At 38.7% G+C, this 19,691-nt stretch overlaps 1 protein-coding gene across 3 annotated transcripts in view; it reads right to left on the bottom strand.

Moving 5' to 3' along the window:
- Positions 1–19,691, bottom strand: part of exoc3l2b (exocyst complex component 3-like 2b) — a 114,247-nt gene that overhangs the window by 20,039 nt on the left and 74,517 nt on the right. For all 3 annotated transcript variants that reach the window (XM_062552361.1, XM_062552360.1, XM_062552362.1), the window contains exons 5-9: positions 17,857–17,971; positions 16,963–17,073; positions 16,529–16,629; positions 16,301–16,414; positions 4,124–4,259 (exon numbers count right to left, since the gene is read on the bottom strand). In XM_062552361.1, the coding sequence (XP_062408345.1) occupies positions 4,124–4,259; positions 16,301–16,414; positions 16,529–16,629; positions 16,963–17,073; positions 17,857–17,971 (577 nt within the window). The remainder of the gene's footprint in view (positions 1–4,123; positions 4,260–16,300; positions 16,415–16,528; positions 16,630–16,962; positions 17,074–17,856; positions 17,972–19,691) is intronic.

Below are 19,691 nucleotides of genomic sequence, written 5' to 3'. Positions count from 1 at the left end.
ATGGAGAGTGGTTGTCAATGACCGCGTTTCCCAAACACGTTAAGAAGCTCTTAACGCCAAGATCTTCTTTGGAGCGCTCTTAAGAACGCTGTGAAAGAAAAATGTGTTTCCCAGAGTCGCTCTTAGCTTAAGAAGATCTTTCACTAAGAAGGAAACGTAAGATCGAGCTGACACACTCTTAACAGCCTTCTTAGCGATCAAATGCTCAGTGATCATAGCCTGCCGCTAGGGGCACCTAGATTTCTAGGCTTTAGTGATCAAGCTGCGTCAGGGAAATGTATCCTCCACTTTTTTAAACAATAAAACAAAGTTCAATGTTGCAATGCACTCGTGGCTGTGGACCACTGGCGCAAGAAACATAGACTTAAAAAAATAATATTGAACTACACGTTTAAACATCTGCATATGAGTTTATAATACTTCACATACACATACACATACACACATACAACCCTGTGGCATTCCACGGATATCAAGGAAACAGATGTAATTGAACTAAGAACCTAATCCAATGAGGCTTCACCTGCAGTACTCTAGGCGTTGCCAAAGTCCGCGATGTAAAAGTCCGGTTTACATTAATGCATATGTGCACCCCACTCGCAGGCCACATGGGCTGGAGGGTTACATCTTCTCGGATATTAATAAAGTAGACTAGCCTACATCACATGCCTACTACCACACTATCTATAAGAGAGATGGGATGCGTCTTGCATGAGTTAATATAAGAATGGCCTGAGCTAATAAAAAATAGACCTAGGCTATATTGATAATCACCCTGTTTTATCAGTTAGTTTGAGTTTTCTGGCAGACGTAAGAAGCCGCGACCGCACAGCCCAGGCTGCAGAAGTGCCGCAAGGGCACAGCAAATTATCTTCAGAAACAATTCAATTCAGAAATATGTTTAAGCTCACGATATTCACACCGGCCCAAAACGTTAATGGCCCCTTAATGTTAATGCCCCACGTTAATGGAATCCTCCCGAATCTCCCGATTAGCCACTCGGGCCTGCACACACACACACACACACACACACACACACACGCACGCACGCACGATACATGAGTAGCCTAATTGCACCTGTAGGGGGAACACGGGGCGCTGTGTGTGACTTGTGCGCTTATAGAGGGGTGGGTGATCGATTTGCCTGGCATCGATTGATTCAGTTTCAGCACCACCGAGGTGAACAGCTCTCGTTAAGGCTTCTTTGGCTTGATCTTAAGGTTCTCCTAAGAAGGCAGTTAAGAACGCGTTTGGGAAACACCCGTATCTTAGCGCTCCTTCTTAGCGATTCCTTCTTTGGAGCCTTCTTAAGTCCTTAAGAAAGATCGCATTTGGGAAACGCGGCCATTGTCATTTACATTACACAATTCATAAAAATTACAAATACATGCCCAAAATTAATCAAATTGTTGTTAAATTATTGTTAAATTATTGTTCTTAACCACCCCGTAACAGGATTTTACTACCCCGTAACATGACAATACTAGAGAGTGAAATAGCCTATAAATAAATGTTTGATCATCGTGTGGTGAAGTGGGCCTATATACACATGGAACTTTAATTTGAAAATAGGGAGTAAAATAGCCAATATTGTTCAAAACACCAATCAATGGGCATGCGGAATTCATAGTTTGAAGATTAGAATCTAAATTCTGCAAATCTCCAATTAAAAAAACAAATTTGTAACTTTTAATATCAAATTAAGGACATTTTTATGACAGGAAAACATGAAATGTTCTGAATTCAATGTATGTATTATGTCTAAAATAGAGCGCATCTTGTCTGTTATGGGGTGGTAAAAAACCCCCCGCCTGGGCCACAATAAAAAGGAAAATATTAATAGGGATTTATGCCTGAGGTGGGAAAATACTTTTATATGCAGGTCATACAGTACATGTCTTATATCATGTGGATGTCTTAAAATATGGCTTGTTCTACATGATTTTTAAAGAAAATATCAAAGTGAAAAGGCACCGGTTTCGTTTAGGCACTTGACTTAGCCAGCCAGGCAATCATTTAAAGGGGATTTCGGTATCATTCACAAATTCAAAACCTTTGTTAACAGCTTATTGTACATTCCTAATAGGATAATCATACACTTGGAAACACATAGGCACTAGCAGGCCTTCAACTAGCGGCCCGCGGGCCAGATGCGGCCCGGTTAAAATTTCCTGTGGTCCGCGTGTCTCGTCATGAGAATGAACTCGCTTTGATGGGTGAGCATAGATTTTGGCGAGTAGCGCACTGTCGGCCAGCCCCTATTTGTCAGACTAATTCCTCCAGTTGTCTTCACTCAGAGAACACAGCACATATCACTACACAATGATAATTAGCGTTGAATTCAAAGAAAAAGTAGGCCTAATGCCAGCTCTGCTTCTAGCCTAGGCAATTTCACGATTTTTGATTTTTTTACCGCCTGCACAAATCAAAAGTGAATCTGGTCTCCGTTCCTCCGAGCCCTCGGGAAAGTTAGTGGAAAAGGAGCTGTGGTTTGAGAAGTGCCTCTTGACATTCCTTCATCACAGTAATGGATTCATTGCACAATAAACATGAAAGTCTCGTACTTGTTGCAGAGGGTAAAATGAACGATTCTCCTTGTCAATTAGACGTTTCTTAGCTTTAGACAGAGCCATCTTCACTCCACTCGGGAATGGGATTTATTTGCGCAGGCTCGAAGTTTAGTTGGCAGAAAGAACTCGTGAAATAGATACAGTAGGCTACACAGAGGCAGAGCTGGCATTACTTTTTCTTTAAATTCAACGCTAATTATATTTGAGAGATGTAGGCTACTGTTTGAAGCACGTATCAGCCTAATTATCTTGAAGTAGGCTAGTTAAATCAACACTGCAATTTTCCCACTGATGCAAGATATGGCAGCTATCAGACATCATGCCTATGAAATATGGTTAGACTGGGTGTTTTCAAATACTTGACGTATTGAAGTTTGTGTGGCAGCCTATCACCTGTCTGAGAAGATTTTTTTTGGATATGGATAGTATATTCTTAGTTTCTATTCCAGTGTTTGTTGACATAGGCTACTGACATCGTCACTGTATAAAATTCAATTGAATTTAATTTTTTGCTCTGACTTTATCAAACATTTTTGGATACAATTATTTTGCGGCGTCTTATTTTATGCGGCCCCTGAGTTTAATAGCCCTGCACTAGCTCATCATGTAATATGTTTGTGCACATTAAAATATCCTACCATAAGCTAACGTTACATTTGCTATAGTTTCCTAGGCCTACCTGTTGCTGCATCATCATTGATAGAGATTGTATTCCATATTCCAATGGGGTCTAAGCTCTTAGCCTATGTACTTTTTACCTGCAGTGTAGATATGTGTGTAAGCTAGCTATCCTACCAGTCGTTTCACTGTAGATGAACTTCAGTAGCCTACTAAAATGTCAGCGCTTGCAACTCGTTTGAAGTTGGCAACTTAATTTCAGTCTTTTATTCTAATAAATGAAGAGTTATTTTCCAAAATAGGGCATACTGTCCACAATTGTCATTTTCATAAATCACTTTTTAAGTAATTAAATCCTTCAAGTAATTTCAGTGGAACTGTAAATGGGTTAGGCTAATTACTTATCTATTCTAGCCTACTGTGTCATATGTTGTCTTTTTAACAAATACAATGTTTTACACAGCAACCTTTTTACATTTACATGCAATGGTAATTCCTTCCATGGAATTACATTTTCTAGTTATTATTGCTATTCTCCCTAATGTAGTCTAACCAATTTTCAAATTGTTAAATTAATTATCGTTCTGTTTTTATTTGTATGTCGCTTTGGACAAAAAGTGTCTGCCAAATACCATAACCATAACCATAACCATGTACAGCAAATTTCATGAAAAGTGGAACTTTTACTTTCACTTTTTGTCTAATTTGTAGTCTTTGTAGTTAACTCAGTTGCATATTCTGTATTATTCTAGTTTTATTAAAAACTGCACCTATCATTGTTGTTTTGGTCTAAAATGAAAATTTACACTCGTTATCCTCAAACAATAGACCCTAGGTTGTTGTTCGACCTGAGTTCCCTTTTAAGCTGTTTTACAAAGTTGCTAATGATGTTATTTACTCAGGTAATATTTTTCTAGCATATCATAATCACTTACCCTAATATGTTCAAAAAGTCTGTCACTTAAAAGTCTCACTCCAAGATTCACGACTCTATCCAGGGAAGCATTGGCTCTGTGAGCAGAGTCGGCACTAGCAGCAGATTCACAACGCTGACACTGTTGCACAAATCCCCTGTGCATGCACACACACACACACACACACACACACGCACGCACACACACACACAAAAACATTTAAATACACACTTACACACAGAGAAGTAAACACACACACAGTCACACAGTACAGACAAGCAACACAAAACAGACATCATGTAAGTCAAGTGTGCATCATCATTTACTTGGTTAAATCTAGATAAAGGTAAATGCCATAACTAGCACAATTCAGCAAAAAGAGAGAACACATGCAATAATTGCAGTACCATACATTTCCTCAATCACATTTAACAAAACCATTTTGCTCATCACTTCCAGGAGGCAATACAAAAACAGCAGCACTACATGCTCAATTTTGACACATCAATTCTGAATTTAACTTCTGCTGCACTCTGAGGAGGTCTTATTGCAGGCATCAAAATGGAATGGAGTATGAATAGATAGTCTACTTACAGGAATTTGGAGCTCTCTTACTACAGACTGCTGTCAGTGCATTCCCTCTATATTGTATCGGAATTATGTTTATAGTTTGTTGAAAAAGAAGCATACATTTCCTTTATTATTGCGCTTCTCAACTGTAGGGGGACCCCCAAGACCAAATCTTCTTTCATGCTACTGGTAGACAAATTGACCCTCATTTATGAATTGAACAATATCAAACAAGCGTAGGACTGACGGACATTCATTTCAATGCAAACTTTAATTTTAACGTTAGTGTACATTTTGTCTCTTTTTAGTATTTGTATTTATTAGTGGCCAAGCAGCGAAGCCGCCAAACAGGAAGTGAGCTCATATCTCAGCAACCCTTGCATGTATCAAAAGCAAACTTAATAGATGGACTGATGACCCCATCAGGAGGAGGCTCAAGAAATCTGGTGACCTTTGACCTCTAGGGGGCGCTATAAATCAGAAACATGCCTTTTGGCCTGTATCAGCTGTTGTGCTTAGAATTACTATGGACTTGTGGAGTCTGGTAATACTGTGGAAGATCCTTATGTCGACAGATGGCAACTCATGACATCAACGTAATTGATTCGGCTGCCATATTGGATTTAATCAAAAACACTAATTAGGGGTGGGCCGTTATCGGCGTTAACGTGCTGCGTTAACGTGCAACTCTTATCGGGCGATAAAAAAAATATCGGCGTTAATCTATTCTCAACGTTGGGCTGGGAGCTAGGTCTATACCACGCAAGCTATGATCACCTTCACCTTGATATTTTAACGCGAGCGCCAAATGTTTAAGAGTGCACCTGAAAGAAGTCTAGGTCGCACTGGTGCACCTAACGCTGCTCGGCTGCTTTCTTTCACAAGTTGTCATTGTAGACTGTTGCAACTTTACAAAACAGTATAGAAGTAATCCCCCTCTCCTTGGCCCGCTTTCTCTTGCTCTCCCTCTCCCTCCCGTGCGCGCTCAATGGACACTCGCGACCCGCCCCTCGACATGCACATTTAATCCAAATAAAACATTCACAATCGTGAAAGCAATGATGCATATAGAAGACGTTAGCTAAATTAATATAAATTCCGGCTAGCATCATTGCTGCAGAAAGTTGATTAAAACTCTTACATTCAAGTCACTCTTGCATGGGTTGGATGATAATCTCAATAGTACCAATGTTTTCCAACTCCAAAGTTCGAAAGGAGAAAAAGTATTAGCCCACATTGAAACTTACAGTAAACACACGTGGGGAAACTGAACAGTCCAACCAGTAAACTATGATAAACTAGCCAACTATGCTACTTTGTTTACATTTTGAGGTTTCAAGCAGACAGCTGAATTAAAGAGGCAGAGTTGTAATAGGCCTATGAATAGTAGGCTACAATCTGCATAAAGTGTGCTGTCATGAATATCAGAAATTTCAGTAGCCTATCGTAGGCTTATATCATTTTGTAAAGAAAATATTATTTTATTGTGTTTCAAGCTTTTTCTAGGCTTTTTGTTGTTAAAAAATCATAATATAAAAGGACAGCAATAAAAAGGTGACCTTTTAGCGTTAAAGGCGATGGAATGAAAAATGTGGATGCACCTAAATTTTGTGCTGGTGCACCCAAAATTAATCTAGATTAATCTAGATTAATGTCAAGATTACAGCGAGATTAATCTAGATTAAAACAATTAATCTATGCCCACCTCTAACACTAATACATTTTCGAAGGTCACAAATTTCATCTGATCCTCACCAAAATTGGCACAGACCATCTTCAGACCACGCCTTGTCACTGCATTGAATTCTGTAACAATTGACTGAAGTGTTTGCCTGTCGCAGCCAATCGAAATTGGTGGCTAAGCCGCCAAACAGGAAGTGAGCACATATCTCAGCAACCTTTGCATCTATCAAAACCAAACTTGGTATATGGACTTGTGATCCCATCGGGAGGACAGCCAAGCAGTTTGGTGACCTTTGAACACCGGGGTGCGAAGCCGCCAAACAGGAAGTGAGCATATATCTAAGCTATCTTTGCTTCTATCAAAACCAAACCTAGTATATTGACTCGTAACCCTATCAGGAGGACGCCCAAGACATTTGGTGACCTTTGACCTCTGGGGTGCGAAGCCGCCAAACAGGAAGGGAGCTCATATCTCAGCAACCTTTTCATCTATCAAAACCAAACTAAGTAAATGGACTCGTGACCCTATCATGAGGACGCCCAAGACATTTGGTGACCTTTGACCTTTAGGATACCTGCAATTAGCAAAAATGCAAGTTGGCTTGTAACTTTTGACGTGTTAGGCATGAAACTTGCTTTGACTGCTTATGGCCATATGTCTCATTGCAGCATTGAGCTAACAGCGTTGAGTTGTCGTGGTTACTCTGGCCTACTGCTTGGCCCCTTCATTGCTGCTTGCAGTTATATTTAATTTTGTCTTTTATATTTTTGTTTTTATTACTGTATTTTATTTCTGTGAGCACCTTACATTGTGTTTAAGTGTGCTATATAAATATATGTGACTTGACTTGACTATAAGATTAATAACACAATCACTGTTTTCTCATTGTTTGCTCACAGTTTTCTCTACAGAGCTCCACCTTCAGAATATATATTTTTGACACATCTCGCTCGGACAGTGCTGGGTAAAGCAAGATGGCCACCATTCAACCTAGCTAAACTACTGTAGCTTCTGCAATCTTTCAAACAAGGTTAGGAGTCATGTTGATTAGGATTTTAAACAATTCAATGCTATTAGGGCATGTGCCACAGTCGTTTAAGATGTTATGAAGCCATCCCTCAAAAAAACTAGATTTGACCCTAACAACCTAGCTAACTATAGGTCTAATTATAGGTCATTATTCATCCACAAAGAAAGTTGATGTCCTTAAAGGTTGAATATTTCCTCATTGTTTCATTTAAGGCATTAAGATCAATTTTCAAAAGATGATTTTATATTTAACTTTAAGCACGTGTTCCAATACTTTTGGAGGGCACTGTAGGATATAAGTCAGGGCGAATAGCATGTGGGGTTATTTTAATTCCAAAGGCCAAGGGGACTTAATCAGGGTGCATAGTGTCCTGAATCCATGAAATAACTGGCCTTTAAAAATAAAAATAAAATCCTCTATGGGAATTTAACATGGGCGTTCCAATACTTATGACCCCTGTATTTTAAGGAAAACATTTATTTGTTTACAATACATAATTCATTCACAAAGAAAATTGATGTCCTTAACCCTTTGATGCATGAGCTATTGAAACCCCCTCTAATGCATAACATGGGTCACAAGTGACCCGCATTCATTTTCTATGGAGTTTTGTTGAAGGGCTAGGGTTTCTTAGCAATTTCTTTAAAAAAAAAATATTTTCATGACCCAGCACTCCATGAATTCCTCAATTAACTTGTTTTTGTTCATTACAAGACTAAGTTGTATTTTTTCTCTTAAACTTTTTAAAGAAAAACACTTTTCTGTCAATACCCCTCTAATTCATAACATGGGTCACAAGTGACCCGCATTCATTTTCAATGGAGTTTTGTTGAAGGGTTAGGGTTTCTCAGCTATTTTCAAGAAAATAATTCAATTTATAATTTAATATTCCAGGTTTCCATCACTTACTTAGTTTCTTCCAAACATCAATTATTATTTTCATTAATTGATGGATACTCCTTGAATTCCAACTCTTTTTATGTGCCTAAATTACATTTGAACACATGGGTCACAAATGACCCGCATTCATTTCCTATGTAAAATGAACCTATAATCAAAATTTATTTGCAGTACTCTTTGAAATCAGTGTCATTTATCATTTCATATTAAAATGTACCATTACATATTAATATTTTAACAAACACCAATAATTATATTCATTCCTCTATGCCTACTCCATGAATGTGACTAAGTTTTGTGAAACAATACAATGATTGAACACATGGGTCAGAAATGACCTGTGTCTGCAAAGTGTGATTGTGAGTAAGATAATGAATATTATGTGAACCATTTTATGTAACTATAATATTTGCAAGACCATGGCGATATGGGGAGTGCTGAGACACCCAGCCACAAGAGGACTTAAGACAAGAAAATCCAAGAGAAAGCGATGCAGCCTTTGTCCAACTGCCAGTGATAGAAAAGTCACCCTCTCCTGCTCCAAATGCACACGGCCTGTGTGCCAGGACCATAAAGTGACAGTGGTCATTTGTGAAACATCCCTACTGGTACGCTGGTAGCTGGTTTGAGCTGATCTTTGCTAGTTTTCTTCCAGCTATTGCTGCTAGCTGGTGTAGCTGGTTAGGCCACCAGGTTGACATGCTGGCATGACCATCTGAGGAAGCTGGTCATGGCCTGTCGTGTGGGATACCGCTGGTGTTAGATGGTCATGCTGGTGACCAGCCTGCCAAGCTTGACATTGTTGGTGTGAGATGGTCATGCTGGCTTGCTAGAATGACCAACATAAGCTGGCATGGCCAGTAAAAACCAACAATGTAGACCAGCAACACCAGTTAAAATGACCAGCTTGAGGTGGTACGACAAGCAAAACCATCAGTTTTAGTCGCATTTACTACTTCTCCACAGTTTGAAAGTTAACCAGTTCTCCAAGTCCTCTCGCTATAGATCTATTTTCACATCCTTCAGACCGTCACCACGGTATACCTATGAATGATGCCATCCACAGGTAGACCATGGTGACGGTCTGAGAGAAGTCTCATAGATCCATAGTTATGGACATAAATTGCGTTACTGATGCACTGCAGTTCTGTATTGGTATTCAAAGTGTCAGTGACATAATGTACAATGTTTTACAAAAGCAAATTAAAAATGTTTAGATTTCTTTTTTTCAGATTATTTTTTTGGCCTTTTTATGCCTTTAAATGGACAGGACAGTAGAGTATGACAGGAAGTGAGTGGGAGAGAGAATTGGGGTGGGATCTGGAAAGGACCACGGGACAGGAATCGAACCCGGGTTGCCGGCGTGTGGTGCAGGTGCCCCAACCGCGTCACGGCTGGGGCCTATAACAACTATTTCTAATCAGATTAGTATTAGAAATATTAGAATTTGTTGTTTGTATTAAAATTGTTCTCATAATATTCATTATCTTACATAATCACACTTTGCACACACAGGTCATTTCTGACCCATGTGTTCAATCATTGTATTGTTTCACTAAACTTACTCACATTCATAGAGTAGTCATAGAGGAGTGAACGATTATTGCTGTTTATTAAAATCTGAATTTGTAATGGTAAATTTGAATATTAAATGACTAATTACACTGATTTCAAAGAGTACTGCAAAGAAATTCTGATTATAGGCTAATTTTACATAGGAAATGAATGCGGGTCATTTGTGACCCATGTGTTCAAATGTAATTTAGACAAATAAAAAGAGTTGGAATTCAAGGAGTATCCATCAATTAATGAAAATAATAATTGATGTTTGGAAGAAACTAAGTAAGTGATGGAAACCTGGAATATTAGATGACAAATTAAATTATTTTCTTAAATATAGCTAAGAAACCCTAACTCTTCAACAAAACTCCATAGAAAATGAATGCGGGTCACTTGTGACCCATGTTATGCATTAGAGGGGTAGTGACAGAAAAAGTGTTTTTATTTAAAAAGTTTAAGAGAAAAAAATTATATTTAGTATTGTAATGAACAAAAACAAGTTAATTGAGGATATCATGGAGTGCTGGGTCATGAAAATAAGTTATAGCTGAGTTACAGAAAAAATAAACTCGTCCGGGTCACTTGTGACCCATGTTATGCATTTAAGGGTTAAAGGTTGAATATTTCCTCATTGTTTCATTTAAGGCATTAAGATCAATTTCCAAAAGATGATTTTATATTTGTGACCTTCCAGGCGAAATCAGTCACAATGTCCAAATTTTCAAAATCATAGTTATTACGTTTTCAGGAAGAGGCATAATCAACCTTCAAAACGATACCTATATCTAATGAATTGAACGTCATATTACTGAAATAGAAACATTCAAAGGAGCTGAGTTCATCCTGTCATGCCAAGAGAAAAACGGAGAAATCTGCCTCTGAAGTTAACCGTCGGCTCAACACTCACGAACGCTTTGTAAGGTCGCCGCTATTACAAGATTTACGGTACTTGTATCAACGACACAGCACGCGGATGGCTTGGTGGTTGTCAATGCGTGCATTTACCGTAAACATTGGAATAGAGCGGCAAAAACGAGACGCCTCTAACTTCCTGCTTCCCCTAACTTTCTCACCTCAAGAAACTCACGTTTTTAGACTAGAAAAGGTCAGTTTTTCGGCGAAATGTATTCACGGGCGTACAGTGTAGACCTCCCACTGTTTCAAAACACACACACACAAAAATCCACGATTTTAGCACAAGTGACATAAATGGTCATTTTTCTCAGAAACGTCTGTTGCGACAAGCGACTGCTTTTGCCGTGGAGAGTCACATTTAACTTTAAGCATGTGTTCCAATACCTTTGGAGGGCACTGTATAGAGAATCTGTGGATTGACTTGAAGAGAGCAGTCCATCGCCACTACAGAATTTGACTGAATTTGAACATTTCTGCAAGGACGATTGGGCAAATACTCCTCAATCAAGGTGTGCAAAGCTAATAGGGACATAGGGGATTGATGGCTGTAATATATTATAAATGACACTAAGGAAGACTGCTTGACAGAATAATATAAATCCTTAACCAATCAAATAATCCCAAAAATACTTTGCATGACTTCTCCTTCAACCAATAAGATTAAAGATTATTCAATATTATTGCATAATGTGTTGCTACAAGGAAGTAAAGGAGACAATACCACACGTTGAGTCACACCCATGAGTGGCATGATGGCAAGTTTATTTTTAAACTATAAAACATAAAAAAATCACCCTACAAAAAGTTAGTCTAGTTAGGCTAAACTGTTTTTTAACTATTTTAATCATTTCAAATGAATATATCTAAAAAACCTTCTTTAAAACCTTTAACAAGTCCATGTCATGTATAACTGACAAAGTCCTATTAAGGGATAGAAATTTCCATAATGACTCAGTCTAGTTTTCTATTGTTGTGATACAGCATCAGACTATTTACACATGTTTATTAGGGTGTTTCCAAGATTTATGTCAACTTGAAAAGAACAGCTATGCCCATTCCTGTGGGCAGTAAGGATAGTGAAATAAGCAGTGAAGGTAATGTAGTTGTAAGAGTGGAACACAGCATCAGGTATGACCAAAAGTGAGAACGATGGTAGTGAGGATGGGTAGGATGAGAGTGAAAAGTAAGGCTGTGAGGAGAATTTTCAACCAGGGATAGGCTTTTGGTTGTCGCTGATCAGGGATCAGGGATCAATGGCCATTACCTAGTCCCTATCTGGAAGATGGTCTATCCACCGTACAAAGGGAAGCTTGCATTTGCTAGCCTATTACTTAGGCAGGTGTTCTCCTGCGTGTCTCTTATACACATTGTACTGTAGACAAACCTTTACTCTGTGCAGAATGATGTAAATGTATTCCTCTGAACTGTATAGAGAATGGAATGGAGCCTTTCATTGGCATCAAAAAAGGAAGAGGGAGTCACTCCCATATGTATAGATCAGGAAGGATTGCACTGCCCACTGGCCTTAGTGCACTGAAAAACAAGGCTGATGCAAAAATGACAACTGCCCTGACCAAACATGAGTGAAGTGCAGTAAGTGTGATGTTCACCTGGCTGGGCTTCACCACAAAATAAATGTCTGGTTGAGTTTCACCAGCGATATGAAAAGCAACAAGGGACCCATCTAGCACACAGTGAAGAGACGTTTTATGACTTGAATCAACATGGTATATACTCAAAATTCATCATGCACGGACAATTTTTTTTGCATTTTTGTTTAGTCAGAAAGATCCTGAAATCAAATGAATCAAGTGATTTCCAATTAGATATGTCCATGAATAATTAATCCAATTATCGTTAATGAATTGGTTTTTACATTGACAAATCGTGAAAAATTATATACCTAAATGGGACATAGTCATTTATAAATGACGGTACCCCAAAATAAAGGTCAAAGGTCAATTTTTGAAAGTGAGCTCAGGAAATTTATTTTAGGCCTAGATAGACTTAAAATCAAAGGTGTTTGAATTTTTTTCATTGATATTCTTAATAAGTCCCATAGAGGGTTAAATCAAAAGAAAGCTCTACAAAGTATTAAGTCAGGGGCAGGGCTGTACGCTAAGCTTTTTCACTAGGAGCACAGGTGCTCCTAAATGAAAAAGTTTAGGAGCACAGGAAAAAATTTAGGAGCACTATGAAATTTCCTTGAAAACCTTCTTGCCTTAAGCAAGATACAGATCATTCACAGCAGTGGCAATCATAGTCTCTGCTCAAACCCTACACACACAGAAAATGGCTTGTCTTGTTTCTATTTCATATTTTGAATTCAGAATTTGTATACATTTTGTTAACAATTTATAGCATTTTAGGATCTGCATAATTACTTATAGCTTAAAATATTCAGTAAACTGAATACTTCATATTGATTACACTTGTCTTTAATGATATTACAGGGGTGGTGTGTAGTTCTAATTCAGTGCCTGTCACTTTAAGATGTACGTGAACATAATTAGGTTTCATTCGGTTTTAGGAAAATTAGGATACATCATGTTTTCATTAAATAACTTAAATGTTCAAAAAACTTACAAAGGTAAAGACAAATATTTCTGGTGTAATAGAAAAGATGAGTGTCCACTGTCCAGTAACGTTAACTTGATTTAGCCTACCATGGCATGGCATCGTGAGTTGTCACTTTTTCCTTGGTCATGTTTAATTGGCTGGGTGCTTAACTTACTCTACCATGACTCGTCTTGGAGTTTGGTAGGCTATATCTGTTATATCCAATGAGTGACAACCAGTGCTCAAAATAAAACGTTACGGTATTCTCCTGATAACGTTAGTGGAATGGATTTAATGTGAACGTAACCTCCATACAAAGACGCAGAGTGGCTATATGATGCGCACATTTGCAATGAAAATGTTCCGCCTTTTAAAGCAGGTGTAGCCTACACCAAATCGTGGTTAAATCCATCATTTAGACAACAGAATCAGTCGGATTTCTTTCATAGAAGTCAACCAGGCCTATGTCAAATGCAGGCTGGGGTGAAGCTAACACGGTTTCCACACCGTGTTTATCAACCATGATAATAATAATATTTGAAATGAACACGGTAATTGTAGGCTATATAGTCAACATTCTTATCATGGTTTGCCGTTTCAACGGTAATCGCTACAAAGTCACCAACTGATAACAAACAGATTGAAGAAAAAGAATGGTTTTGGAGTGACATTTCTTGCGTGTGTGAGAGACAGCGAGGTTGATGCTGAAAGCGTGAGTTTCCAGCCAGGAGCTTTGGAGTTGTCAACTATGAAATTTTTATACAGATGCGCGAAAATTGTACTAGCCTATACTTTGATCCACTTGGTGTGGATTTTTAGGAGCAAAATGCGAATAAAAGGGTTGAATTCAGTACTCGCACCTGTGCTCCCATTTCATATTTTCAATTAGCACTAATATATATTTACTCGCATTTGCGACGAGCTGCTCGCAGTGTACAGCCCTGGTCAGGGGTATGATGACTTTTCCAACCCTGATATTCTTTATTCTTCAGAACTGTTGCCTTTTTTTCCCCATTATTTTGATGTTGTTCAGCTAAATTTGTTACTAAAACTGAAATATATATATATATATATATTAAAAAATGGATTTTGATTTCAGGCTGTGAGACAAAAAAGTAACTATTTCAAAGGGGTATGATGACTTTCTATAGGCACTGTATGTTGCTTGAGAGTGATCTTGAAAAAAACATGGCTAATTCTGGCTAAAACAGCGGTAGTTCTGTATTCATAAATAAAATCAGGGTTTGTTTCCTTATATTTTGTAAAACTTAGCAAGAAACAATAACTATAAAATCTAAAAACGTCCGAGCTCATTTATCTGTCAGCCACCTACTTAGCGTTTTTCTCATTTGAAGATGACGTTATGAAATCGCTGCTCTCTTGCTATGAATGAACAGAACGTTCATGATGAGTAAGTCAATGCTTTTCTAATGCTGATATATTATATTCTGCCACACTATATTGTGAGCACAATTGGGAGCACTTACACTCGGCGCAGTAATATCCTCACTCCTCACTAGTGAACACCTCAGTAATATCCTCACTAGTGAAACTGAAATGCAAGAGTAAGGATATTACTGCGCCACACAATATAGTTATCCCTCTTACCTGCTTAGAAATGCACCACGTTTTATTTTGTCTCACCATACTTGGTCGTGTGACTACTCGTGTAACTGTATTTTAATAGGGAAAACATGGAGGTGTTTGGTCGCTTTTAACTTCATCTCATTTTTACTAATTCCTGACACCTGTCCACTTTGAACCTTTGATCACATCTTACCGCTTGTTTTACTCCGCATGCACTATATTATCACTGGAAGAATATGATACAAGACTGGAGCCCTAAATGTTAAAAAATGCTACTAGTTAAGCAATAAATCTGCACATATTGCCATCACCACTTATTTTCATTATGTTTGTTCATAGGCCGCGTTCAGACTGCAGACGAATCTGATTCAAATCTGATTCCTTCTCATATTTTAACTTCATCTCTGTTTGGATCCTAATGAAAGAACTGGGTTAGCTAAGAGCTATCAAAGTTGCGCCGCGCGCCAGGGCCAGTGAGCATTGAAACGTGAGAGGTGTGTATCAACTCGCCTTGACTTTACACTTCACGTTTTTTTCATATTAAACTACGGTATTCCCTTGACTAAGACGAGTTTCGCAAAAATCGGATTTCATGTGACCTGTCACTGTTCAGACTTCAAAAGTGACATCCGATACAAATCTGAATGGGCTAAAAATCGGATTTTGGCTGGCAGTCTGAACGCATGCTGCGGATTCAAATTAGCCTTATGCATCAATTTGACTTCACTTTTAATGTTTTCACATAGCCTGGCTAACGCCACCACATCTCAATGAGATGGTCTGAGAACCAAATGTTAATATTCTCATATTTGAACGAATGTCCATATCCGCTAATTGGGTGCCACAGATGTCTATCAAATGTGTCTGTGCGTAGCTCATAGGCTAGCTAGTCATGTCAGTTAGCCTATTCCAGATGACATATGCAGAGTGTTTAAAAACTTCAAAATAACATCTGATAAATTAACCTTACGTTTTTCAGTAGTGATAGGTAGATAGATAGATAGATACTTTATTGATCCCCAAGGGGAAATTCAAGATGTATAGATTTGAACAAAAGCTGCTTTTTCTCAACCGAAATACAAGCTTCGGTGTGTAGCTTAAACGTCTTCATCATCGTATTGCTGTCCCCCCGGTTCTGTGATTGGTCCCCTATCTGATGTGAAAATCAGGGCAGGAGTTTCCAGGCTGCCTTAGCAGTGTGAATGATATCGCGCACAAAGCAGCATGGGAATACCTAGGCTGGTTTTCATAGGCATATCAGCAAGCATTTATCAGTGCCACTGTTTATACAGTAGTGTTTGCAAGCCTTTTATGCAGTTAGCTTGCTAATTCCAGATCAAAACCAAATGTTAATGTTCATAAACATCTGACCATGCAAATCAGACCAACAAACCTGAAAGTCGGACAACAGTTGACCAGAGCAATGATTGTAGAAATGTATCCATTTCCATCTTCTTCAAATTCCCTCACAAGAGGTTCAAGGAACATTTCAACTTTCCGCTGGAAGCTATATAAAAATTATAGGAGATTATTAATCAATATATCCAATATTTTGTAAAGCCTTCAATAAAACAGCTCTTAGTGTTATCACGTTATATTTGATAAAGCTAGTGAATCTCACCTGTACAGGAAGTCTGCCAACCCATTTAGACTGCACTGGGAAACACGAGCACCGAGCTCTTTGCTTATTGCAGCAGATCTGTCAAGGTCTTCCTGCAACATCTATATGTTAACATAACATACAATTAAAGAAAGTAGTGAATTGATCATAATAGCAAATTGGTATTAGATTAATTCAACCACCCAGGATAAATATTTTTTATATCCATGCGTCTTATATTTACTGATATACATACAGTATAATATCAGCAAATAAAAGGCTACACATGTATACCCAGGCATTTGTCCCAAAATTCAGTCCAAGTGCCTGTTCAGGTTTAACACTACTGTATGTGACATTGCACTTCAGTAATACTGACAATTAATAGATAGAATTATTAGAAGTAAAGTATATGTTTTGTGAGACATTTTCAACATGTCCTGTTGGTAACTGACTTGAGTGACAGTATCAGCTAAGGAGATCTGGCAGTCCTCTGAGTTTAAACATTCCTTCCAACTCTTCTCATCCTCATCCAGCAAACGGGAAAGCTCATTGGTCACTTTTCCCTAAAACAGAGACAAATATTAGAATGAAACTGTTTGTTTTCTATAATCATAAAAATTTTACTTTCACGACATGTCTGAAATATATTGTCCAGATTGGCTCTTCTCTATTGAGGTATACTGCAAAAATGTATTATCTAATAAAATCTATTAATGTGCTATTAAGATTACATCAACATCAAGAAATCTAGATGGTATCGTTTTAAGTGTAACGAGACTTATCTACCACCATACTCTTATAAATAAAATGACTTGACTTTCTCATAAAATCTTTTAACTTAATTAAATTTGACTTCTATTAAGATGTCTAATTCTGAAAACAAGCAAATTTGTCTACCAGTGCGTTCAGCAAATTTGTCCTAAAAACAAGAAAATGTGTCTGCCAGTGCATTGAGTAAATGTATATTGTTAAGACTTCTTAAAACAATTCAAAGTTTTCTTTAATTAATTATTTTGAGAGAACACTAAGTAAGTCTCTTTATACTTAAAATAAAATCAAATAGATGTTTTGTTCTTAATAAAAGATTAATAAGATTTTATATTAGGTTGCATTTTATTTTTTTGCAGTATAGGAGTTGCATAATGTAGCAAAGGAAAGAATGTGTTGGGCATCTATTGTGTGATGACCAGTGTGGACAGGAAAACCATGACTTGACCCTTAAATGCCTTACTGTAACGAGATGCTGGGTTTGGCCACTTAAAGTGAATAGGAAGTGCCTCAGGTTCACCCTTTCCGCATACCAAGACAAGAAATTCACCAGCAGGTTACTGAACTACTGGCCTTACCCTGACTGAGTTCAGACAGTCCAGCTCAAGTTTGTCAGTTGCCTCAGAGGGCAACAGCCCTGCTAGCTTCCAGTGGCTGATGGCAGTCATTGTGTTGACTATTCCTAGAACATCCCTGCAAACAATTGTGAGAGAGTAAAAACATGGCTGAAAAAAGGGTATCAAAGAATAATATATAGAAAGTGAGATATAAAGAGAGTTTTCATGTTCTCTTTCACTTCATTCGACCTTAACAAATGGTCATGTTGTCATGACATGTTGTTTTCCAATAACCCATCTCAGGGTTTTTTCCCCCTAGGACAATTGCATATATATTTCTCACAAAAACTCAGGGATATTCGGCTTTCGGTTGAAATATCAGGATGAGCCTAAAGTCCACTACAACCTTTACAGGTGAACTTAATGTGACCTTCTCTACACTTTTGAATGTGCATGTCCAACATTTCAATATTTCAGTACTGAAACATTACATATCACTCGAAAGCCAGATATCCCTAACGTTTCGTGAGTGTATAAGGCTGCTTCGCAATAAACTAGCCCTCTTTGCATTCTTCAGTAATCAAAAAGATCTTTAACCAGCGCTTAGAATGAAGCCTCCAACTCGCGAGTCAATGCTCACCATCACATCAGACTTGAAATCCCCTGTCTGAGCTTCAGCGGCTTCTCTATCTGAGTAGCCACAGTGTACAACTATTACGGAACAGATACAGAGAGCTCACAGTGAATGGAACTACAGTAGCTTTCTGGCACTCTCCAGACTCATTGCGTATAGACATGCCCTTGGGCTGCATGAGCCACAGATAGCTTGTGCTCATATATGCAGCTCTACACAGTTGGGAAGCCGTATACATGAGCCAAATGTCCACCAGGGACGAGCCAGACCCACATCAAGATGTAGGGTCTGGAAACTCACCGTAGTCAGGGCTCAATCGGAGGGGTGGGATAAACAGTTGTCTTTCAAATTCCCTCTCCACAATAGGATAACGCTGAACGAATCATCTTCTTGTTTTCAAGTAGCAGGATGCGTAACCTTCCCTCTCCACGCAATAGGATAATGCTAAACTAATCATCTTCTTGTTTTCAAATAGCAGGATGCGTTACCGTCGCAACTTCTGGTCGCATGTCAGTCACCAACACGGTGTCACACCCAACTCGTCGAACAAGGACGCATAGGTGCCCCCACGCGTTCATATGCGACGCAAAGGGCTGCCATAGACATCGATGTAAATCCTTTGGCGTCAAATGTAGACGCAAGCAACACAGTCACCACTATGTTAAGCCCGCCCACTGACTTTATACACGCTGTGATTGGCCCGCTTGATTTTCCAGTTCTCAGCTCCTAAGCTCTATGGATCGTGCCTAGACCGCCCCGCCAGCCAAATTACATTCACTGCCGCTAGGGGCGTCTAGATTAAAGATTTCTAGGCTTTTCCCCTATTCGGCAATTTTTCACATATAGATCTCCACAGCTAGGCTGCTCCAGAGCACTCTGTGAGCATGTATGTGGGAGCTCATGGCCATGACCCCAGAGTGGAGTGCTCTAGCTGCCTGCTGGCGGTGTTAACTGCTTGAGCTAGGGAAAAACTATTGTTTCCATATTTTATGTAACAGAGAAACGGAGATCTGAATGAAAAATCGCCAGATTTCTCGTTTTAGCTAGTGCCTGGGAAGCCTGGAAAGGTCTCTATAGAGCAGATCTGTTTGAGCATGAACTGGGCTTCCGGTGATACCTTCACCCACTTTTATAATCTGGATGTTGATAGTGTCAGCTTTGCGCCTGCGTGTAGCCCTCCAATGCCAGTGAGCTGCTGCTGCTCATTTGCTGCCATGGCCCA

The sequence above is a fragment of the Sardina pilchardus genome, chromosome 13 (genome assembly GCF_963854185.1).
Source record: "Sardina pilchardus chromosome 13, fSarPil1.1, whole genome shotgun sequence".
Lineage (NCBI taxonomy): Eukaryota > Metazoa > Chordata > Actinopteri > Clupeiformes > Clupeidae > Sardina > Sardina pilchardus.
The sequence above is the reverse complement of the archived record's forward strand: the minus strand, read 5'-3'. Positions and strand labels throughout refer to the sequence as shown.